Here is a 25,808-nt window from a genome sequence, read left to right as displayed (position 1 = left end):
AAAGGGGGAGGAGCTGTTTACATCTGTGCTAGGATTTACATTTGTACAGGAACAGCAATATCTAATAATACTGAAATAGTCATCCCACATCACGTTTGAGACTCTGCATCTGTCCTGAAATTTAAACATTTTTAATACTCAAACATGTAAAATAAAATGTAAACAAAGACTGTAGAAACTAAGGTGTAAAACTTTCAGATAAGGATACAGCCATGCAACACAGGAAGAGCAAACCGATGGACCTAGAAAGAAGATACACAGTGTATTCAGGACCAACCCACCAACCCACCAACCCACCAACCATCCAACCAGGTGGTGGTGGCACATGCCCTTATTCTTAGCACCTGGAAGGCAGACTTCTGTGAATTTGAGGCCAGCTAGAGAAACCAACCAAACAATAAAATTTAGCACACCTTAAATAATAAACCAGCAGCACCACAGGCAATCAATCATACACAGTCATGAAGTGAAAATATATGTAGCTTTTAATGTTGAGGAAATGTCTGTAATGTTGCAGATAAGAAGGCAGTGTAATCATTAGAGTTTAAATGGTCACAGATAAACACCAATAAAACTACATGAAGCTTCTAAAGTCTTTGCTTATAACTCTTCTACTTCTAGAAACACTGACCATGCTAATGATTCTAATCCCAACTACCAAAGTGTGTGTGTGTGTATGTGTGTGTGTCTGTCTGTCTGTCTGTGTGTCTGTCTGTGTGTCTGTCTGTCTCGGGGCAGGGGGAGGGGGATAGCAAAGGGCAGAAAACAAAACATTCCTACAAATATAATGTAAATTTGTATATGCTCTACCTCTTTGGTATAACAATGAAGGCTGGTAGTGAGTTAGGGAGTTTCCACCTGGCCTAAGGACTGTGAATAGAAGCTGTGTTTGGCTGACTGATTAGAACTGCATTCTCTGGAGAGACTGGACTGTTACAGGTACAGAAGCTAGTTACCTTGTCTTAGGCTAGTCCTAGCCTCTGGAACAAATCTGTGTCAGAACTGACATTTTTTGAATAATAGATTTTTTTAAAACTGGAATCTATTAACTTAACAGATCACTAGCTTCCACTAACCTAAAAGCTAAGAATGTCATCGGATAGCATCTTGGGTCTATAGAAAAGCTTCCTGCTGTTTTGTGTAACTCCCTTTTGGTGTACGCACCAACGGATTTTAAATTTGCCTTGATTTATGACTTTTCATTATACTATAAAACTATAAAAACTTCATGAAACTGCTTCAACGTTGAAACATGGAATTTGGAGTAATCTAAATCTGTGTTTTCAGGCCATGTTCCAGCTGTCTTAGAGAAAGAAAAGTTTTAAGGCTTCCATTCATAAGTATCATGGTTTGTACCCTAAGTGTCCCTAAAAAGTTATGTTTTAAAAGCTTGGCAACTGGCCAGACAAGCTCTTGGAATTTAGAAGGTACAGTCTAGTGGAGGAAGGACAGTCATTAAAAGCTAGCCTTTATATAGGTACTGGTACCCTAGCCTATTTCCCTTTGCTGACTGGTTACATCAGGTGAGCAATTTGCTCCCTGGATGTTCTCTTGCCAAAAGGGCCCACAAGCAAAAGAGTCACCAGACAATGAACTGAAAGTTCTGACCCCTGAGCCTAAACACTTCTCAAACATCTTGTCACAATACAAGATTAGACTTCTGCACAGAACTGTAAGAGAGTGCAAGCACGGTCAAGTGTCTGTGTTACGGTTAGATTAGTACTATTTACCCGCCCCTAGTGAGTGGTCAGTCATTTTACAGTACACATCCAGGCATGTATTACGACAAGGAAGCAGAGTTGGAGTACATTACCTCTGGCTGAGCAGACAGTTCTCTGAGCAGATGCCCGTTCCATACAAACCGCTGATCTGCCTGAGAGAAGTTTTGAAACTTAATGAAATATCTCCAGCAAGAGAAGTATTCTAAGATAGACAATTACATCCATCAATGCCTCTACCTGGTGGCCAATATGATTGTCTCTGACATGTCCTGACAGAACACATCTCACTTCAAATCTGCTCCTCCTCTTCCCATTCCTTCTGCATTATAACTCACAGAAACTCTGGGTATCCTCTCCCACCTTTCTAGGTAATCACTGGCCAAGAGCTAAATCTCTTTTGGAGTTTGTGGTGGTTTAAATATACTTGGCCCAGGGAGTGGCACTATTAGGACGTGTGGCCTTTTTGGAGCAGGCATGCCCTTATTGGAAGAAGTGTGTCACAGTGGGACTTTGAGACTCTCCTCTTTGCAACATGGGACACAGTCTTCTGCTGGTTCCCTTTGGAATAAGTTGTAGAACTTTCAGCTCCTCCAGTATTATGTCTGTCTGGACGCTGCTGTTTCCTGCCTTGATGATAATGTTGTCCTTTATAAGAGTTTCCTTGACTCTTCACAGCAATAGAAGCCCTAACTAGGACAGAAGGTGGAACCACAGACTGGGGTTCTGCTGTATAGACCTAATCATGTTTTTATTTGGAGGGATAAGGATTTGGAAAACAGTGGAATGCCTTTAAGTGGGGCTTGATGGGCCATCCTAGTACAAATACGGAAGACATTGTGCTAAAGGTGATTTGGAATGAGGAGCTTACGAGTTTTCAGAAGAGAAAAATGACAATATGTGGCCCAGAGACTGTTTTCGTTATACTCTGGTGAAGAATGTGGCTGCTTTTTGCCTTTCTAAAAAGTCTGTCTGAGGCTAAGGTGAAGAGATTCAGACTAATTGCACTGACAAAGGAAGTCTCAGAAACACCCAGCATAGACTTTGTCCTCTGGTTAACTCTCATGAAGAACAACATTTTGATCAAGTGTAACAAGCTTAAAAAGTACAAAATGTGTGGTTCAAGTAATGAAAGGGCACCAGGAAGTAGAATGGAGCTGAATCCTCTGTTCTAGGAGATCAAGGGAGTGGTGATCTCAGTGCAAGATCTCTCCTAGCTAAGCTTTTTGTCTGTGTTTACAGTTGAACAAAGAATAGTTTGGACTTTTAATATGGAATGAACTACAATTCAGAAATGGAGGGCACACTTGTGAACCAAATCTTGAGAAACAGTGGCCATGAATAGCTTAGGTCCAGGTATAATACCTTTAATCCCAGGACAGAGGACAAGTGGATCGGAGTTCAAGGCAGACTGGTAGAGAGCAAGGCAGGTTTAGGCATAGTGATACATTCCCTTAAACCCAGCATTCAGGAGATAGAGCCATGCAGATCTCTTGAGTTCAAGGTTAAGCTACAGAGAAAGGGAAGGAGTTGGTAAACAGAAATGTGATAGAACAAGGAGGCCCCAGCAAGCAACAGAACTCAGCAGCTTCAGCCACGTGGCTCTGGATTTCTAGTCAGGAATAGAAGGGACCACTGGGACAATTGATGTTGGTTAGCTGGAGTTAAGGATTAGCAGTGATTAAGAAGAGATCAACATTATGAAGGTGAAATTGTCTGAGAAATGTTTTCTGAGAACACAAAGAAGCTGTATACAAGAGATAGTCAAGGTTGTACCTCCTGCTGCAGCTGGATTTGGTAATGTATAAGAGTCACCCAGGTGGTACTGGTTTTGAAGGCATGAAGGGATCATGAAGAGCAGCTGAGGCTGGGCACTAAAAGAAGCCAGGGAAATCCATTTGCATTTGATGGCCCAAGACTGAAGGGGTCTTGCAAAGAAGTTAAGGCTTGGCACCATGAAGAGAACCCATGAGAGGCTACTGGTGGCACCTGGTTGCAGCAGCGAACTGGAAATGCCAGTACCAAGGGATGATCACGAAGAATAGAAGCAGCAGGGAGTGGAGTCAGTCAGAGCCTAGAGTGCTACAGAGGGCAAAGCTGAAGAAGTGACCCAAGCCCTTTGGAGGCACCAGAAGATCATGTGTGGATCCCAAACACTGGAATAAGAAGCTGTAAAGCTAAAGTTGCCTTGAAGGCCCCAAGACGTTAAAGATGCCAGAGCTGCGGGAAACCTGCTGAGGAAAGCTGCCAATGGGGAGTGGAACCAGAGAGTAAGTTTGTTGCTGCTGAATGCCAGATCTGCCAACAGCAGTCAACAAGGATGAGAGGAGCTGGAGGTCTGAAGAGCGCTTTGACATCAGACAAGGAGGCGTGGAGTCTGGAGTTTGCCCAGCTGGATTTTGGTCTTCTTTGGTCCAATATTTTCTCACTGTGTTATTTTGGAATGGTAATGTATATCCTGTAATGTTTGAGGTAAGTGATATGCTTTTTGATTTTGACTTTATAGTAGATTACAACTAAGTGATTGAATAAATCTCAGAAGAGACTTTGACCTTTGGACTTTTAACATTGTTGGGACTGCTATAGACTGGGGACTTTTGAAGTTAAACTAAATGTATTTTGCATAATGCATAATGTTTAGATTGACCCCTCCACACCCCCCCATAGACTCATGTGTTTGAACAAGCCTATGGGGGTCAGAGAGTGGAAGGTGGTGCTTTGAATATGCTTGGCCCAGGCAGTGGCACTACTAGGAAGTGTGGCCTTTTTGGAGTAGGCATGGCCTTGTTGGAGGAACTGTGTCACTGTGGGGGTGGGCTTTGAGACTCTCCTCCTAGCAACGTGGGACACAATCTTCTGATTCTCTTTGGAATAAGATATAGAATTCTCATCTCCTCCACTGCTGTACCTGTCTGGACACCATCATGCTTCCTGCTTTGATAATAATGGACCGAGCCTCTGAATGTGTAATCTAGTCCCAATTAAATGTTGTCTTTTATAAAAGTTGCCTTGGTCATGGTGTCACTACACAGCAATAAACACCCTAAGAGTCTACACTCATTTCTCTGTCTTCACTATTGCCACCCAAGGACAACACTTGACCCACTATAGCTACTGTATAGCTACTTGGACTCCATCTTGCCCACTTCTGCCTGACCTCCTTAGAGGTAAAAGAATTCTACACATGTCCTTTCTGCTATCCACTCAGTTTTTCAGTGACAGCCACCTCAGAGCCAAATCTTTGCTTGGTCTCCCTGGAGATCAAGCAGCTGCTACTTAAAGTCTGACCTCCCCTCTGGCAGTCTAACAATCCTTCACAAGTATAGAGGTACCTAGGCTTACTCAGCTTAACAAATGGACTAAGTAGAGAGCACTGTGCTGAGCTACACTCCATAGAGAATGACCCATGGGATAATGACCAGTGAAGTAGCATGTCCTTTAGTGTGTGTTCCCAATGAGTGTGTACTACCCATACTTAATCATTATCATTGCATAACAGTATGATTATAGAACTAAGTATAAGTCAGTGAAATGTAAATAATAACTTGCTATTTCTAGAAAGTTGAATTATTTGGAATACAGCTTGATAAAAAGCACAGTGCTAAAACAAAATTACTGTTGAATTATAAGTGGAAGCAAGTAAAAAAAAAAAGCCATAGGATTCTGTCACGTGACTTCATCAAAGTCTTTAAGAAGCTGAAATAAAAACCTTTAAGGATAAAATAACAGTAGGGAAAATACATTTAAGGAACCAAAACAAAGACAAGTCCTTAACTCTATGAAAAAACACTGGCCATTCAATGTATATTTTTGGTGGTCTGAAGATAAAAGTTTCAATTATCAGTTTTATGGCTCTCTATAAGTGACATTTTTATTTAGCTTAAAAAAAAAAATTCCCTCACTGGGTATAGCAGCACACACCTTTAACTCCAGTACTCAGGAAGCACAGGCAAGTGGATCTCTGTGCGCCAAAGGCCAGCCTGGTCTAGTAGTTGAGTTTCAGGGCAGTCAGAGCTACAAAATGAGCTCTTGTCCAAAAGAAAACCAAAAAACATTAAAAAAATTTCCCTTTCTGTCACAGAAGAAATAGATAGCTTCTAGCTCCTACAACTTAGGGAACTGTTTTACTCCCTTGCCAAAAGTTTCCCTCTCCCACTGTCATCGAACTAATAAGCCTCAGCTCCAAAGCAGCCAGCCAGCCTGCCTGCCTGCCTGCCTGCCTGCCTGCCTGCCTGCCTGCCTGCCTGCCTGCCTGCCTGCCTGCCTTCCTCCCTCCCTCCCTCCCTCCCTTCCTTCCTTCCTCCCTTCTTTCCTTCCTTCCTTCTTTCTTTCCTTCTTTGGCAGAGCCGTCTCTGGCACTACCAGGCAGAATCAGACTCCCCCCTTCCTACAGGATCCCCTAAGCTTTGACCCTGTTTCCAGTGGCAGTCACCTCTGCTTGTGAATGGTTATACTATTTATCACCTAAGTATACTGAAGGCTCTTCCCATAGCACAAGGGCTTCAGTTTTTCATTTTGGGTCCCCATTAAGTAGTATATTCCTGGCATACAACAAGCACAGGAGAGACAGGAGAGAAGTCTGATAGACATGTAACGTAAGGAGGACAGCAATTGGTTTTAAAAAGCATCAGTCTCTTTTGTTTAAAAGCCCAAATTTCTTGATTATTTACCTTATATCTAACTCAACATACAATTTTACTTGATTACAATGTAATCTTAACTCTTCACGGTTAAAATACTAAATTAGAGACATTTATCATTTTCACTAGTCAAAATGGTCCATGACTGACAATGTTATACAGACAGCAACAAAAAAACCAAGGCAGTAAAAAGCCACGTCCCTAGGCAGCAGAAACTCAGTTGGGGGCATTTCAAGTCTAATATTAAAAGCATACCCATCTTAGCAAGCCTGCAGCCCAGGCTTTGTAATCCCATTGAAGGCTAAGGTAGGAGAATTCAAAAGTCAAGGCCAACCTGGGGTGAGAGCCTGATGTGAGAGGGTAAGAACAGAATGAGACGGAGAGTAAGAGTATACCTCTAGGGCGGGGAGTATAGGCCTGCACCTTCATAACTGGCTCAGAGTCTTAAATCAATAAACTGCTGTCTCTTCTACTTAAAAACATCACAGTTGACAGGCCATTGTCTATTAGAACACTGATTTTATTTTTGTAAGCTTAATTATGTTGCTAACAGTGCTGAACTAAGAGCAGTGGGATCACAGATGTACATAACACAATTCTAGCTTGAAGACTTGACACCCAAGTTTATATTTAATAGCCTGGAAATATTTATGAAAAATTATAAACTCTGCCCACACACATTCTGAAAAGTTTTCATCTAATCATCTGTGTGACTAGATTTTTGAGTATTTGCCTCAATTTATCTCAATTTTGGCTGTGTGTACACAGGGCAGGGCCCTCGGTGAGGCCTGTGATAAGACAGTTGAAGTATGCTGTTTTCAAAGCCACACATAAGATTCTATACAGTCAGGAGTAGAGGAAATAAAAATAGAGCTGGGATGTGGTTCAATGGGAAAGTGCTTGCCTCGCACATAAGAGGCCCTAAGTTTATCTCCAGGACTGGAGCATGGGTGTGAGGAAAAAATATAAATATTATGGGTGAAAGAGACATGCCCCCTTTAAAAGCAACTAAAAATAAATTAAATGCCTGAAGATCTAGCTTACCCTTTCTAGGAGACTCATTTCTTGGAATTCTGGACTCGTGTTAGATAGCCGTTGCAAAGTATGGGTCAAGTCATATGTTGTTGAAAAGTAAAATCCATCCGTACTCAAGACATGGTTTAGCATTGCTAGGAAAGTTTTATTATCTTGTAACTGTAAGAAGAAAAGGGAGGGTTTAAGACAGGTCACAGTTGAAAAGAAATATATTAGCATGAGAAGACAGTAAAATTAAGAACAGTCCCACTAAATATCACTGAAATAAGCACTCAGCCAGACATGGGAACATTCCACAAACACTGCAGGTTACTAAACACACTTGGTTCAGGTACAGCTTCCTCCCTTTGGTATCAACAATTTAAAACAGAAGAGTAATTTTAAGAAACACCATCACCTTAGGTTAAAACACAGACTTCAGTGTACTACACTTCTTAGGTTCTCTGTCCTTCACTACCCTGCAGTTACCATCATCATCCTCACTAGCATTGAAACAAACAAATCAAGAGATTAGCACTCGCCTCACTGTCAGAAAACTGCATTGGTTTGGGTCAGATAGGAAATAAAACAATCATTTTTCATTAAACAAAGATTAGAAAGCCTAGTAAAAGAAGTATTACCTGTATTTTGGAATTATAATTTTAGCTGGTTTTCCCAGTTAAAAACAATACTGACTTTTAAAAAAAGAAAACTTGTTTAAAAAATAAACTGCCAAGGTTTGGTAATGTTTAGTAGTCATCAAATGATTAATATGTAGACTTACATGTCACAAATGTATATACTACACATTTGAGCACAGAATAGCAAAAGCAAAAAACATGCAGTAAACATCACAAAATTTAGCTTTATGGTTTGACAACATAATAGTCACAAAGAAATTTTCCAATATTCCTAAGTAGTTACAATGAATACAGTTACTTTTATTTATACAACACATATGTGGATGTACACATATTGGTGTGTATGACATTGCATGGGGGTTGGGGGCATAAAAGCCAGAGAATAGCCTTGGGTGTTATTACTTAGGATACCATCTATCTTTTTTTATAATTTGTATTTATTTATTTTGTGTGTATTGATGTTTTATCTATATAGAGGCAAAACATATGCATACATGTAGGTATGTGTGTTATGTATGTATGTGTATATGTATGTGTGTATATATGTATGTATGTATATGTATGTGTGTATATGTGTGTGTATGTGTGTATGGATGTGTATATATATGTATGTATGTATATATGTATGTATTGTATGTGTATGTATGTGTGAATGTATGAGTATGTATGTGTGTATATGTGTATGTGTGTATGTATGTATATATGTATATGTGTGTATGTATGTATGTGTGTGTATGTATGTGTGTATCTATGTATGTGTATATGTGTGTATGTGTGTATGTGTACCATGTGTGAGCCTAGTGGCAGAAGAGGGCATCAGATCCCCTGAAAGCAAAGTTATGGATAGTTGTGAGCCACCCTGTGGGCGTTATGAACCAAATCCATATCATCTACAAGAGCAACAAGTGCCCTTAACCACTAAGACATCTCTCCAGGCCCCACCATCTCTCTTTATTGAGAAACAATTTCTTAGAGCCCTGGAATTCATGGATTAGTTGAGGCTGTTTGGTCAACAAGGCTTAGGAATTCATCTGTGTCTGTCTCCTATCATCACTGGATTGCATGAGTAACCATGTTTGGATTTTTATAGGAGTTCTAGGGATCAAACTCAGGCCCTCATGGTGGCAAGGCCAAGTGCTTTAAAGACTGAACTCTAAGCTTCGTTTTTATTTGTTTAAAGTATTATTTCTCATGGAGAATGAATGTACTAATATATCAGGAAAAAGGAAATTCTAAAGTATAAACAGCACATTTTACAGTTTTACTTGGTAAGACAGTGCTATGATTTGGTGTTTTTACAGGTAAGACCTATGTTTTGGAAAGCCAAGTCTTGTAGAAACAAACACGGTTTGCTTCCTCCCTGAAGGTAAGATGTGTGTTGAGTGTGGAAGAGATATTTTCTGGTATGCTGCCTTTGTGCCTATGTAAGTAACCCTAATTTTTAAAAAAGCATTATTTATTTATGTATATAGGTACACTGTAGCTGTCTTCAGACACACCAAAAGAGGACATCAGATCCCATTAGAGATGGTTGTGAGTCACCATGTGGTTGCTGGGAATTGAACTCAGGACCTCTGGGAGAGCAGTCAGTGGTCTTAACCACTGAGCCATCTCTTCAGCAACATAAGTAATCCTAATATACTGATTCACACACAAAGAAACAAAACATTAAAAAAAAATTAACCTTGGTAGTCAGGAACAGGTGCATGACTTTAATCCTAGTGCCCAGAAAGCAGAGGCAGGTGGATCTGAGTTCTATGCCAGCCATGGCTACAATAGTAAGGCGCTATCTCACCAGAAAACACAAACAACAACAACAAAATGAGCAAGCAAGCAAAGAAAGAAAGAAGAGTCAAGTATAAAACATTTTTAAATATGTATGCTTTAATCCAGGCACTCCAGGCAGAATCTCTGTTGGTTTGAAGCCAGCCTGATCTACACAGCGAGTTCTAGGACACCCAGAGTTACATAATGGGGATGGGTAGGAAGGACATTTTTAAAGAATAAATACTGTAAATTACTTTGGAAACAAGAATTCTGAAGAGGTATAACTTTGCAACCCCAATCATCACTTCTAGAAAATTTCAAAACCTCAGTAGGGGGCTCGGTAGATTATTGCTGGGTGGGTATAATGCTTGCCACACAAGCATGAGGACCTGAGTTCAGATCCCTAACCCACCTAACCCTGGCACAGCAGTGCCATCCATAATCTCAGTGCTCCCACAGTATGATGGAATGTGGAAACAGGAAAATACCTGAAAGCTCATGGACCAGTGATTATGGAGACAAACTAGAGACCTGCCTCAAACAAAGGTGGGGACCAACACCTAACATTGTCCTCTGACCCCTTCATGTACAACCATGACACATACCTACCGATTTATACACTCACACAAGCACATACTCACTCAGAGAGATTTAAAGGTAGAATAGGGGGGCTGGAGAGATGGCTCAGCGGTTAAGAGCACCTGACTGCTCTTCCAGAGGTCACGAGTTCAATTCCCAGCAACCACATGGTGGCTCACAACCATCTGTAAAGAGTTCTGATGCCCTCTTCTGGTGTATCTGAAGACAGATACAGTGTACTTATATATAATAAATAAATAAATCTTTAAAGGTAGAATAGGGCAATACAATTTGTGAAAGTATCTCACAAATTTCAAGCAAAAATACCTTTGGGAAATAAGTATTATCAATCTTTACTTTGTAACAGTATAAAAATTTACCATGATATATATGTATATTTTGGGGTGGGAGGTTGAGACAGGGTTTCTCTGGGTAGCCCTGGCTGTCCTGGAACTCACTCTGTAGACCAAGATGGCCTCAAACTCAGAGCTTCTCCCGCCTCTGCCTCCCAAGTGCTGGGATTAAAGGCATGCACCACCACATGATGTTATATTAACATTAATAACAAATTATTTTACATAAGCCACTGAAAAATTGATTGTTTTATAACCTTTATGAAAATATTAAAAATGTTCTTGGGAATGAAGAGATGGCTCAGTAGTTAAGAGCAGTGGCCGCTCTTCTAGACGACTAGGGTTCAGTTCTCAGCACCCACAGCTCACAATCATCCATGACTCCATTTTCAAGGGACTCAGTGCCTTTTTCTGACTTCTGTAGGCAGCAGGCACATATGCAGTGCACATACATACATGCAGGCAAAACCGCAACGACAAACATGAACCAGCTGGTGGTGATGATGCACACACCTTTAATTCCAGAACTCAGAAGGCAAAAGCAGGCAGATCATTGAGTTGGAGGCCAGCCTGGTCTACAGAGTGATTTCCAAGACATCCAGGGGTACACAAAGAAACACAGCCTCAAAAACCAAAAGGAAAAAGGATGTTCTTATTGCCAATGAGGCCTTCTCCTTTTAACATAACTGTAGCCATTTTGTATTCAGTCTCCATTTTGCTCACAAGGTGAAAGTAAGTTCAGGTTCTCAGACTGCTTCCCAGAAGTAACTATGCATAGCTGACACTGAAAGGTCACAATACTATGACTGTATTACTTATGTGTAGGATGATGAGCACTATGGTGCCGGACCTAGTGTGGGATAAAAGACAGCATTTAAATAAATTTACAGCAACACTTATGCTGTGTTATCTCAATGCTATGAAACTCCCCTGTTCACCACCCATCCACTATCCCTCTTACCTCATTTAGGACCAAATCGCCTAAATGTCAGCTGATATTTTGTTTAGTTAGCCAAAATGTTGTACTGCCTCCACCCTTGTCTTCTGAACTTCTGAACTTAGTTTTTCCTATAAAAAGCCTGCCCTAAGAACATACTAGCAACACAATTAGGTTCACAAGTCCTTTGTTGTGGACCTGATCAATCAGCCTTGGGGCATGCGTTCAATAAACTATTTTTGCTTAACTGAAATCAGCAATGGTCTGTGTGGTAATCCCTGAACCCCAACAATTACAAGTTATAAATGAATAGTGAAAGTAATGTTAGCAATTGTGTTTAATGAGCAAATATATTTCCATCTCTGACATAGAGCCCCATTATACAGCTCAGCTGGGCCTGAACTCTGGCTCCTCCTGTCTTAGTTTCTGAGTGCTGGAATTACAAGGGTGTACCATTACACCAGTAGTAGGTACTGCTGGGTTCAGATTATAACTCAAACTATCAGAAACATAAAAATTACTTCAAAAAAATGTATCAAGAAACCAGAGCAGTGCCTGCCTACTGCTCCTTGTCATATAATTTATGATTGAGAATATCTACTCTGACATTGGTAATGTTACCAACTTTTCTAAGTCTAAAGCAGTTTTTGGCATTTTATCTTTTGCACTCTAAATGCCATACATATAATAATTTAGCAGTTTCTTTAACAGAAAGTGTGTTGTGGTTATCATTTGCTCTTCCTTTCTGTCACAGCCACTCCATTGTGATGTAACTGGGTAACAAAACCTCTGGCTTTGTACCCAGTCTCTAGACTGGTGACTGCCATGTTCCCCTAGTCAAGCTACGCCATGGCTGCATCACTACGTCCAATTTCAATCACTTTCAGAGTTATCCTTTTTGTTTGTTTGCACTTTCATGTTTGCGAAGTTACTTCTTCAATTCATATGCCATGGTCACTAACACTTACTGTGTTGTTAGGGGTGTAGTGTTAACTAAATCAAGGAACTGAATCTGTGGAGAAAGGAAATGAGCAAAGACAAGAATATGTGAAAATATATGCACATGTTCTGTACACACACACACACACACACACACTCTCATTCATATGTGTGTGTGTGTGTGTGTGTGTGTATGTCTCCCATGTGATTAACAGTGAAGAAAACTCTCTTCTGGAAGAAAAAAAGAAATGAAAAACAATTTTAAAAGTATCTAATATTTTATTTTTCTATAGTGAATACTCAGCTAAGGCCGAGTATTAAGTTCTTTTATTTTTATCTATTTTTGGTTTTTCAAGACAGATTTCTCTGTATTTCCCTGACTGTCCTCAAATACACTCTGTAGACCAGGCTGGCCTCCAACTCAGAGATCTGTCTGCCTCTGCCTTCCAAGTGCTGGGACTAAAGATGTGCATCATCTGGGTTGGGGATTTAGCTCAGCGGTAGAGCGCTTGCCTAGGAAGCGCAAGGCCCTGGGTTCGGTCCCCAGCTCAAAAAAAAAAAAAAAAAAAAAAAAAAAAAAAAGATGTGCATCATCACCCAGAGTCCTTTGGAAGAGCACCCAGTGCTCTTAACCACCGAGTCATCTCTCCAGCCCCTTAAAGAGAATATTTTTGTGGATAGGTAGAAACATAGTAGAACAACTTCATTTACAAGTTGTTTAATGACTAGGCTTATAAGAAATCCATCTACATTTTACAACCCCCTACTGCATGGCATTTTTGAGCTTTGCAATTAGAAACTACTAAAGTCTTACCTGAATATCAGTTAAGTGTAACATTGTCTTCTTATAAGAAAGAACATCAAAATCTGTGGCTTTCCAGATTACATGATTAAAAAATTCACCTACTTTCATCTTTTTGGTAATGACAACAAGATAATTGCCTGAATAAAAGAAAAAGAAAAGGCCAAATGTTTAAAAAAAAAGATGCAGAATGGGGCTGGGGATTAAGGTCAGCTGGTAGAGCCTAAGGCTCAGCATGTGAGACCCTGAGTTTGAGTCCTGCAATCATAAAAACAACAAATAGTCCTTGTATGTAAACTTTAAAGCCTGGAAAAATAAGACTGCATTGAGCTCCTCCAATAAAAGGCCCCATTTTTTAAAGCATTCTTAAAGGTTATGAATAGAGTAATATACATTTCTAAAAGAAATCCTATTAAAAAGACAATTCTTTTTCTCAAAATAAAAGCAAACCTTTTGATAGCCAAAGAATTGAGTGTAGCTGGTAGAGAGTAGAGAGAAAATATTTTTCCTCTCCTGTCACTCTCAAGGCACAGAGGACTCTGCTCGTCACTGTTTTCCCAGCCTGCACCTTGAAACACTAGAATTCACAAGAGCTGACTAGTGCAGGGCAATCCCCTCCCGTCTACACCGTTCCTTTGTCCTCATTACTCTAAGTGGTGGGCAAATGTGCTGGGGCAGAATACCTACCTAGGTCCTGTGAACCTACAAAGAACAGTAGTTAGAAAGCAGCATCACAGCAGCCCAACACAATATGCCACTCTTTACCCTGATCATTAACATGGTTCCCTCACCCTTCCTGTGTGAGACAGAAAACAGAAGCTGAGGTCTTGCACATGACAGGCAAACACTACCAACCTATAACCCCAGCTCTCACACTGATTTTAATAATCTTTGGGTTCCATGTTCTACCTCCAACCGCCCTGCCCAGAGATTTACTATATATAAATCTTTCCTAGAAGCTGTCAAACTTTGCTACATTATCTTATTACTTGTATACCTCCATCGCTAGACTGTGAACTAAAAAAAGGAACATTTGAAATCTTTTGTAACAGCACCTAACATCGTGACTGAAATTAAAAAAAGAGAAACTTTTTAAAAGTTCAATAAAATGAAATTCAAATGGAAATGCACCTTGTTGCACATGCCTATAATCCCAGCATGTGGGAGGCAGAGGCAGGATAGTGAGTTGGAGGCCAGCCTTGAAAATAGAGTGAGTTCAAACCCAGCTACAGTTATAGATTAAGACCACGTGTCAAACAATACCTTCTTAATAATGCATACCAAATACTACAGTATAACATATGCTGTCCCGTCAGTATAAGGCTGAGGGGTTAGCATACTCTCACAAATCAATGCATTAAAAATTTTAGATGGGCCAGCCATGGTGGTGTATGCTTTTACTCCAAGCACTTGGGAGGCAGAGGTAGGATCTCTGCGAATTCCAGATCAGCATAATCTATATAGCAACTTCCAGGATAGCCAGGACTACACAGAGAAACCCTGTCTCAAACAAATGAACAAACAAACAAACATTAAATGTTCTCAAAATTTATGAAAATTTATGAACTTTCAACTGTAGAATAAAATCGAATGTGAAACCTTTCTTTTAAAAAGAATACTTCAGGATGATAAATTTAACTGTTTAGAGAATATTATTTTCTAGAAACTAATGACAAATACTTAACCTGGAGATTTAGCTAAAGAATGACAGGAACACTTTTTCATTATCTAATGTTATTCATTTAATTACTTTCTTTGCTCATCATGGCTTATTTCCTCTTACCTGCCACCAGATGGATTGTGCCCATTATCCCATATATTGGTCTTGTAACAGCAGAAGGGGGAACATCTTTTTTGACTTAAAAAAAAAGAATAGAAAAGTTCAACAACAAAATAGAAATCTAAAGTCAAATAAATCAATTTAAACAATTTATTCTAAAAGCAAAACTAGCATTTTTTTCATTAATATCAGACCCCCATTTTTGCAGAACATAAAGAAGTTTATGTGATATTAAAAGAAGATGGTATAAAAACAACATACTTGAGTTTCCTCATCAGGGAAGTTGTGGGTAATTTCTAATGTTGCCAGACTCTGAGCACTATCAATCCCTTTAACAGTAAGTAGAAGTAAGGATTTGAGACAAGAGTCCACCTTCACATAGAAGTAGAGCGGCCCATCCACGTCTGGAGAGTCAAGTGAAGAAAGGAAGCAAGGGCTTCCTCCTCCGTGTCTAGCAGCAGTGTTCACAGGCAGGCAACAGGGCAATATACTAACCTTGATCTTTTTTCAATATAATTGTATCTTAGAGAATGCATTTCAGAATTGTTAAACTTTCAGCCAGTAAGTTTCACAGAACATATTTTGTAGTAATTTTGTTTAAAAAACAATGCCCCAAAGGCAGATGGAAGAATTCCTTATCAAACAAGCTTGTTTTGGTTGATTCAAATTCAAATACCACTATTCATCTCTCACTCATATGAGAACAGAACTGTGAGGGACAGTAAAAGAAAGCAGTCACTCTCTAACACAAGGTGTTCTAAGCTATGTTGCTGAAAAACTTTATTTTATTAAGCTTTTTTTCCCCAGTTTTCTTTCAACTTATTATCACCTAGAATCTCACTACTGTAAACACAAATATCTTGGTCCTTAAATTCAGTGAGAGTAGTAATTCTCTAATTCTAATTAACTAATTCTATATAAAATACTAAAAATGGTCAAGATCCATTCATGCTTGTCCTCAATTATTCAACTGACTTAACAATAATTCTATAATTACCCAGTCTGAAAACTAGGATGAGTCACATGTCAAGTTCAAGGATAGCCTACTAGGATGCATGGCAAGATGGTATCTACAAACGAAGAAAAAGAAGGAAAAAAAGAGAGCCTGAGCAATAAACAGCCCAAGAGAATATTTGGTTCTGAATATACAGAATTATTTGGCAAACTCAAATGTACTACTGGTAGAATGGTAAGATTTATTGACCAGAGCAAAGTAACAAAACTGTAGAAATTCTCGGGATATATGTTACTTTTTCATGGAAGAAAAAATAATCTACTTCCTATGGCCACAGTCTGCATTCCTATTAGTAAAGAGAATCTGGATGAGAAACAGCCAGTGAGTTAGCCCCTCACTATCACTTTGTATCAAAGTTATTTCACTCCATCAAGGACTGTTGGTACTATCACCTTACATCAAATCTGCCTTGATCATAACACTTCAGTCCACTAAAATGGAGCTGTAATCTCTACCTACAAGTAAAATCATTGCTAGTCCAAAAATAACTGAGAATACACCTTACTAAAACACTTACAAAGCAGCAGTTCCTGTCGCTAACTAGTGAGTAAAGGCGCAATGATGCTGAGTGGTATAGCCTATCTCTGCAAGTATACTAATAATAGTTAAAATTAATCTGCTACCTCGAAGAGAAACTATCAAGCAAGAGACAGAATATGTTAATTATCAACCTAAAACAGAACTCTAATGACATTTATCAAAGAAAAACTAAGATGCTTGTAGAAATAACCAGTTACCTGTGCATATGGTAAGTTTAGTTATATTTTTCTTACACCTTATTAATCTACTGAAAATATTTTTATATTTTACTTTACCTATAGAAACATTACTACTAAATGCATACTCTAGCTATTCAAATATTTTGAGATAGGGTCTCTGTTGGAGTGATGTTTTTGTACACTGTGTAAAGATTATGCTTGTACTAGTCAAATGCTGGTTTCTGAACTGGCAGAGATCTGATTACAGGCCAGATTTTGGTATTGTTAAGCATCTCCTGTCTTAGCTTTTTGTAAACAATGGTCTCCAATACCTTCTGATTGGTTAAATAAAGAGCTGAACAGCCAATAGCTGGGCAGGAGAGAATAAGGCAGGACTTCCATGCCCAGAGAAGTGAAAGTGTCTCAAATGTCGAGATGGGACCCTGGGTGTCATCATTAGGACATGGGTGAAGGAGGAGGTGCCAGGCCAGGACTAAGATGAAAGGTAATGGGCCACATGCCTGGTAAGTAACCAGGCCAACATTATTCGGTTAGAATGGCTCAGAATCTGCTCAATTACTAGTGCAAATAATTAGTGCTAGAAGCTTATTAATAAAGGTCCCCATGCCATTATTCAGAACAGGTTTCAATAGATAATGCTGGCTGGTCTAGAACTTGATAGGTAGACCAGGATGATCTTGAATGCACAGAGATCTGCCTGCCTTGTCTCATAAGTGCTAGGATTAAGAGTGGACCTTCAGTCAGGATGTACTGGTACGCTCCTTTAATCCTAGCACTTGGGAGGAAGAGGAGGATCTTTGTGAGTTCAAGGCCAGCCTGGTCTATAGAGCAAGTTACAAAATAGCCAGGTCTATACAGAAAAACTGTTTCAAACAACAATAACAACAACAAAGAAAGAAAAGTTCACCTTCAAAGATTTTCTTAAAAATAAATAAAAAACATAGGGTTGGAGAGGTGGCTCAGCAGTTAAGAGCACTGACTACTCTTCCTCTACAATTCTCAGCAACTTTATGGTGGCTCACAAGCATCTGTAATGAGAGCTGATGCCCTCTTCTGGTGTGTCTGAAGACAGCTACAGTGTACTCATACAAATAATATAAATCTTTAAAAAAAAAGAAACATGTAACTGTCTAGAAGTGAACTGGAAATGTTAAATCAATAAAATATAACATTCTAATGTGCGTTGTGAATATCCTGGTACTAAACCAATGAAATATAAAATTCTAATATGCTATTTCTTGGTGTTTAATAAATGAAAAAAGAGATTCTAATATGCTATTACCTGGCATATTATCATCAAAATTAACATTAATTTCTTCAAAACTCAGATTGTTCCATAAACACAACTGGGGAAAATATTTTTCACACCCAATGGAAGCAAAAAATAAAACTAGATTAAAAAGTCAGCATCGCTTGCAATACTCAGAAGTTGTAGCCAATGAATTTCATTTTATTTTTCATGTTAAAAATACCCTCATAGTTATGAAACTTTTCAAAACAAGACCAAAAGCAGTTGTGAAAGCTCATGACACTTAAGCAAAAACATCTTCACACTCATTCAAATGTCAGCTCTAGAATGAGTTTAGATTCTGAAATCAAACCTATCACAATACAGATAAAGAAACAGGAATAATCTGGCCTAGACACGGTGACACACACCTATAGTCTCGGCACTTGGGAGGCAGATGCAAGAGGATCCAGAGCTCTGGGTCAGCCCGAGCTACACAATGAATTCTAGGACAGCCTGGATGACACAGCGAACCCTTTCTCAAAAAACACCTCCCCCTAAAACAAATGGAGGCAGCAAGAATTAAGCTTTCTAATAAGACACTCAAAGAGCCTCATAATGACGCACCACTGACGTTTGATCACTGGGATCTCAGTACTAAGTCTTTCTGGAATGCTCTGAAAGTAGCTAGACATACCTGCAAGGGTGACCTCTGTAGACACGCGGTCAATGATGAGTACATCATCTGCTCCATCATCACAAGCTTCCACATAAAACTTTTCAGGTGTAATATGCCTAAAAAAATGGTAGGCATAAATAAGTCAAATAAAATCAAGACTTAAAAAATTATTATAACAGGACTTTAGTGTTGCATAATTTCCTACTTCTAAATAGGTGGCACCACTAACTTCATTCTCCTGTGAATTACCCAGTGCTTATTACACTGTCCACACGATGTTATATAAAGTGTTAGGGAGACAGTTCAACAGACTAGTACTTGCCTTGTCTGTGCAAGGCCCTGCCAAACAGCTCAGCGTAGTTACGGACTAGTTCAAGAAATATGAAGGATTAGCAAACAGGAGGTAAAAAGGTGACAAACAGTGCGGATGAAGCAAACCTTACCTGGAGAAGTGAGGTTGCTGCCACTGCAGGCAGAGTTCAAGTGTCCTCCCCAGACACACATGCGCCCAAAAACCCCCACCAGTCTTTACTGCTGATTTACCAGACTTCAAAGCTGTGTGTGTGATAACAATCTCAGGCCTTACCCTTCTCGTCCCACTTAGTTTTCTCACTCCCATGATTCTGCTTCATTTTGTCTGAAAAATCTTACACAAATCCACACTGCTATCACTGACATCATTTCCTACTTACCTAGAATGTTATCTGTTGTTACAGAAATGTGTCCTATAGCAGAATTTTTATAGTTACTGTTCTGACTGAGTTTTCTGAGAAACAGCCAATCACTAACTACTCAAATATAGCTAACATTCATTTATCAGTTAATATTAGAGGAGATCAATAGAATATATTCCTTCATTTTAAGGAGAATGTTAAAAAATTAAAATATTATACAACAAAGAAGGCAAATCTGTTTCAAATTACAATATTCAGTAGTTCACTTCCTTTTATTGCCAGATACATTTCATTAAACACACACATCATCATTTCTTCATCCCTTGGTTGACAAGTATTTGAGCTGGTTTTTTGGCTTCAGAGTTGTATTAGTAATGAAGGTGTCATAAACAATTGTTGAGGTTTGATCTGTTGCTAATTATAATGCTAAATTCTGTATCCCCAAGGTCTAGTTGCCTTAAGAATGAGTGAATTCTCATATAGGCCAGCTTTTGTTGTGCAAACCTTGATCCTTAATTTAAAACTATTGGTTGAATAAAGATGTCCACAGCCTGTGGCTAGGCAAAATAGTTCAGTTTCCAGGTTTGAGGTCTGAGGCAGAGACAACGAAGAGGGAGAAGAGAAGAAAGAAGGTGCCATAGGATAGGTGGACCGTGAGCACATGGCCATGAGGGCCAGCCTGCTGGAGTAGAGCATGGCAAGGGATATCTCAGGGTTACTGAAAGGGAAGTAGACATAATAGCACAGAGAACTGTTATCTGCCCAGCTCTAGTGCTTTAAGGCCTATTATAAGAATAAAGGTTCTGTGTCTTTTATTTAGGAACTAAATGATCTAAGGAGGAGAAGAAACCCCACAACAATCAATCTTGCACAAACATTCAGTGAATGTACTCCTATCTACTGAGTAACTACCCAGAGTACCCTGGTCATGTCCCACCAAACCAGAATATGTGTGTTTAACTTGTGCTGAAGAGGGAGAAAAATGGGAGATTGTGTGCACAAGAAAAATCTGTGGGGTAGAGGAGGTGTTCTGCCTCGTAATACCAGCAGGGATGATAGCATAAAAATCTCCATGTTTACCAAACTGTATATCTTAAATATGTGCCATGTGACCTAAATCAATATCCAATAAATATTTACAATAAAAAGAAACATAATAAAAAGAAAAAGTAAGTCCTGAAGCAAAAAAAAAAAAAAAAAAAAAAAAAAAAAAAAGGACTTCCTGACCATTTCATCATAGGAAAGTGTCCGAGTTTCAGTTTCTATTGCTCTGATGAAAGAGTCTTCCCTCCTAGCCTGGCCAGTCTAGATTCTTATAGCATTCAGGACCACCAGCCCAGAATCTGGGCATCACATACAATGGATGGGCTTTCCCACATCAATTACTAATTAAGAAAATGCACTACAGACTTGATGACAGGTCAAACCCAGGAAAGCATTTTCTTAATTGAAATCCCCTCTCTCCAAGTCACTCTAGCTTGTGCCAATTTGACATAAAACTGACCAACACAAATAGTTAACTTTATCTAGGACCAAGTCACTTCAAACAACAGTTTTCCAGGGCCAGGGCAAGGTGGCAGACGCCTGAGATTCTAACACATGGAGGCTGAGGCAACAACATCATTGCATTCAAACCCAGTTTAGGCCACAGTCAGATCCTGCTCACCTCCCTCAACTTTAGCCCCATCTGCACAAAGTATTTTATGTGTATATAACTATATTCCAGGGTAAGATTTCCTGAGTAGTGTTCATTTAAAAATTATGTGCTAAGCATTACACCAGCATAAGGACTCGAAGACAGGTAATAAAATATATAACACAAAAGAAATTTTGAGTAAACCTGAAAAATAGACTTCTTTATAAAGTTTTTGAAAAAAGTGTTCTCTCTACAATGATGGCATTTTGAAAAACCTCATCATTGAGAGTCCATCCATGCCACAAGTCTTTGAAGCTTTTAAAGACATGTGCTGTGGAACAAACATCTTACTGCACTCTCTAAGGCACAAGCAAACTTAGAACTTGCAAAAGCCATGTGAAATGCTTTCATGTGTGGCCAATGCTATCACTGAACATCTTGCCTCTCTCTCTGAGTGTCCTATGACATTAAGGTTCACATCAATTAACAAAGATGCTCTTCTCACCTGACTTTTAAACAAGAACAGTGAGAAGATATGGTTCATTACCTATGCTGCATTAGTATGAAGAAAGCCAACAATTAATTATTTATTCCAGCCCAGCACTGGCAAAGCAACCATCCACAGTCAGTCAATCAAAGCAGGCTTACAGGCTTTATTTATATGGGAAATCAAAGCTATAAAAACTGATCAATGGCATCTGTGCTGGCTAGTTTTATTCAACTTGACATAATTTAGAGTTCTCTTAAAGGAGGGAACTTCAATTTTAAAAAAGCCTCCAAAAGGTCTGGCTGTAAGGCATTTTATTAATTAGTGATTGATGGGGGAGGAACCCCGCCTACTATGGGAGCAGGCAGAGCAAGCCACGGGGAGCAAACCAGTAAGCAGCACTCTCGATGGTCTCTGCATCAGCTCCTGCCTCCTGGTTCCATCCCTGTTTGAGTTCCTGTCCTGACTTTCTCCAATGATGGATTATGATCTGGAAGTAAGCCAAATAAACCCTTTCCTCCCCAACTTGGTTTTTGGTCCTAATGATTTAACACAGCCAGTAAGCAGCACTCCATGGCCTCTGCATCACCTCTTGCCTCCAAGTGCCTATCCTGCTTGAGTTCCTGCCCTCACTGCTTTTAAAGATGAATTGCTATATATGGAACTGTGAATGAAATAAATCCATCCCTCCCCAAACTGCTTTTGGTTATAGTGTTTCATCACAGCAATAAACTAAGATAGCATTTAATCAAAACACTTCAACAATGTCGAAGAACATCACTTTAGAAGTAGTCATCCTGAAAAGGCGAGCGACAGCAGCAACAACAACAGAAAACACAGATGTTCTTATCATGACTATGCTAGTTACTAGCTTCACCGTGCTGGCTCGGTTATAAATGTCTACTCAGTTTTGGGCTTATCTGAAAAGTCTCTGGATCACAGAACTTGCTTTCTAGTGGGAAACAAACACTACACAGGGAAGTAATTCAATAATTTTAGACAGGGGAAAATACTGTGAAGAAAATAATGGTAGGTTGGTGAAATTGGTGATACAGGATACCAATCTTCTTTAAGGATTAAATGAAACATTTAAAAGCTGTTAGGCACAAGGAAAAGACATCTGGTGTTCTTAATTAAACCTGGGGGTGACAATGCTCACATCTACCTCACAGAACAGTAAGAGTCACACGAGCATTTTTGTGGGTAATAAAAGCTGACACATAGGAATGGTACTTTTGCTTTGAGATAATATGCTGCACAGGCCAAGATGCTCTTGAATTTGTGATCCTCCTACAGCTAGAGGAGCATCTATCCTTACTATACCTCGTAAAATCTTGGGTGTAGTTAGTTACACCTGTGCCACAGCACTCATGTGTAGCTAAGAGGCTAACCTCAAATGTCAGTCCTTTATCTGAACATGTAGCTAAGACATGAGAACAGGAACAGGCTGCATAGCTAAGCTTTAATTTAATCATTTAAACCCCAGTGGTGTTTAAATGATTGCTTATATAATCACTCCAATAATGGTATTTCTAAAGGAAAAAGTCTACACTTTACACTTTAATCCTAGAGTTAAAAAAAATCTGTTTTATTTTCATTAACAGTAAGCTTAATATTGAAAGGCCCCAAATACTGTATTCCAACTTATCTGGATAGAACTTTTACCAATACAAACCTACATATTTCAAAAAAACATTCTTAAAATCAGACTATTTTACAATTCAAAGTAAGAAACCACAGTGATTTCTTAGGAGTAAAACCATCTAAAATATCAAGGTTACATAAAACAATGCTCTGATTTATTAAAGACAAATGTTCTAGGCCAGAACCTTACTAATGCTGCAACCCTTTAATACAGTTCCTCATGTTGTGGTGTCCCCAACCACAAAATTATTTTGTTGCCACTTCATAATTAATTTTGCTACTGTTATGAACTGTAATGTAAATATCTAATATACAACACCCAAGGGGCTCATGACTCACTGGTTGAGAACCACTATTCTAGACAATTAAAACATTGTTTGGCCAGTGAGATGGCTCAGCTGTTAAAGCACCTGTCACCAAACCTGATGGTCCAATTCTGGGATATACAAGGTGAAAGGAGAGAACCACCTCTTATGAGTTGTCCTCTGGCCTCTATATGTTCATCATGGCACGCATATGCATTCACACAATCAATAAATGTTAAGAAATTAACTGCTTAAAAATTCTGAAATTGGGGCTGGAGAGACGGTTCAGCAGTTAAGAGCACTGGCTGTGGGGTTGGGGATTTAGCTCAGTGGTAGAGCGCTTGCCCAGCAAGCGCAAGGCCCTGGGTTTGGTCCTCAGCTCCGGAAAAAAAAAGAAAATGGAAAAAAAAAAAAAAAAAGAGCACTGGTTGCTCTTTCAAAGGATCCAGGTTCAATTCCCAGCATCCACATGGCAGCTTTCAACTTTAACTCCAGTTCCAGGGACTCTGATACTTCACACAGACATGTATTCGGGCAAAATACCAATACACACAAAATAAAAATAAATAAATATTTTTAAAAATTCTGATATTTGTTGTGGTTTGTCCTAAAGTTATCTGTATTTTGATGCTAATTTCACTGTCCCAAGGACAGCTACCTAGTCATGTACTCAGGAATTGGGTGACTTCACCAGAACCTCCCCATTGAATTTGTAAAGTACAGGTGAAGGGCAGGTACAGGATAGAAAGAGGCCTGTCACTGAAAGAGAAGGAAGGATGGGCGGGAGAGAAGTTTGAAGGAAGAGGAGACTAGGGGAGAAAGGAGACAGGACAGAGGAGAGGGTGAGAAGCCATGACAGGTGATGTTAAGATTCTGCTCTGTGTATTTTACAGGTTGTTATTAATGTTCCTAAAGGATGGATGGTACCGAGCTTTGTATGTTTAAGTGGGCAATTATATCTTATCAATTGTGTGTTCTTTTATGTGATGGTTTGAGTGTAGGAAAGTGTGTGGCAGCAGGAGACTCTGGGCCGCCGAGGAGTTGGAATGTGTTTCCGCCAAGATATCTAGCAGATATTTTGGGGCACCGCGGTGCAGACCTAGTGAGGTAAAATACAACCACACTTATATTATTTTTATATTTTTACAACAGACATTTATAAAACTATGAGTATAGGAAAAATAAAGGGCCTCTAGCTCTAACAATGCAGCATAGGATGAGCTTTTAAAGGACAGCAGATGGAGATTACACTCTTGCTATTTTGGGGGGGACAATCATCTTGCTATTTTGGAGGGACAGTCATCTTTACAACTAAAAGCTCAAACAATTAAATCACAGACAAAATGTAAGAAACGAATAATAGTCTTATAGAAAAAAGTAGTCATAAAGTAACTATGGTGGGAAGAACTCTAAAGTTCCCCAAACATTCTTATTTCCTTACTGTCCCACCTGCTGCCCCTTCAGTTTTCTGTTGCATGGTTTAAAATAAAAATGTGCAAAATTAACCTACTTTATATGTATTACTACCAGCCAATTTCTCACCCATTAAAATGGTTACTGCCAAGAAGAGAAAAACAGAAAGAGTAAGTGTTGACAAAGATGTCACAAAATTAGAACCCTGGTGCTTTTCTAGTGGGACAGTAAAATGGTGAAGCCAATGTTAGTCTTTCAAAAATCTAAAATTAGAACTGTCATATGACCTAGCAATCCCCTGACATTTTTTATTTTATTATTTTATTTACTTACTTAACTTATTTTCAGACAGGGTCTCACTAGGGAGCTCTGGCTTCCTGGAACTTGCTGTGTAGACCAAGCTTGCCTCTAATTCATAAAGATATGTCTGCCTTTGCCTCACTAGTTGTGGGTTAAAGGCATGGCCACCATGCTGGGCAGCAATTCTACTTTTGTGTATGTGTTAAAAAATAACTAAAAGAAATCAGGCAGTGGTGGCACACACTTTTAATCCCAGCACTTGGGAGGCAGAGGCAAGAGGATCTCTGTGAATTCCAGGTAAGCCTGGTCTACAGAGAGAGTTCCAGGACAGCCAAGGATATACAGAGACACCCTATCTTGAGAAAAAACTAAAGGAAGGAAGAAAGGAAGGAAGGAAGGACGGACGGATGGATGGATGAACCTAAATGAGATTATTTGCTATATCCACATACCCAAAACAGCTTCAATTGTAATAGCCAAAAAATATGGAACCAACCTAAATGCCCAACACTGGATAAACAAAGTATGGTACACTGCA

The 25,808-nt window shown here is 39.3% G+C and overlaps 1 protein-coding gene across 3 annotated transcripts in view; it reads right to left on the bottom strand.

The window, feature by feature from the left end:
* Positions 1-25,808, bottom strand: part of Sacm1l (SAC1 like phosphatidylinositide phosphatase) — a 56,393-nt gene that overhangs the window by 26,339 nt on the left and 4,246 nt on the right. For 2 of the 3 annotated variants that reach the window (NM_001357497.1, NM_053798.3), the window contains exons 2-7: positions 18,830-18,927; positions 15,174-15,248; positions 13,403-13,530; positions 7,403-7,552; positions 1,814-1,873; positions 209-242 (exon numbers count right to left, since the gene is read on the bottom strand). In NM_001357497.1, coding sequence (NP_001344426.1) covers positions 209-242; positions 1,814-1,873; positions 7,403-7,552; positions 13,403-13,530; positions 15,174-15,248; positions 18,830-18,927 — 545 coding nt within the window. Of the gene's footprint in view, positions 1-208; positions 243-1,813; positions 1,874-7,402; positions 7,553-13,402; positions 13,531-15,173; positions 15,249-18,829; positions 18,928-25,808 lie in introns of those variants that run through there. The other variant, XM_063264777.1, reaches the window with a different exon arrangement.

Source organism: Rattus norvegicus, chromosome 8, assembly GCF_036323735.1.
Source record: "Rattus norvegicus strain BN/NHsdMcwi chromosome 8, GRCr8, whole genome shotgun sequence".
Taxonomy (NCBI): Eukaryota; Metazoa; Chordata; class Mammalia; order Rodentia; family Muridae; genus Rattus; species Rattus norvegicus.
Note: the sequence above shows the minus strand (reverse complement) of the source record. Positions and strands in the feature narration are given on the sequence as shown.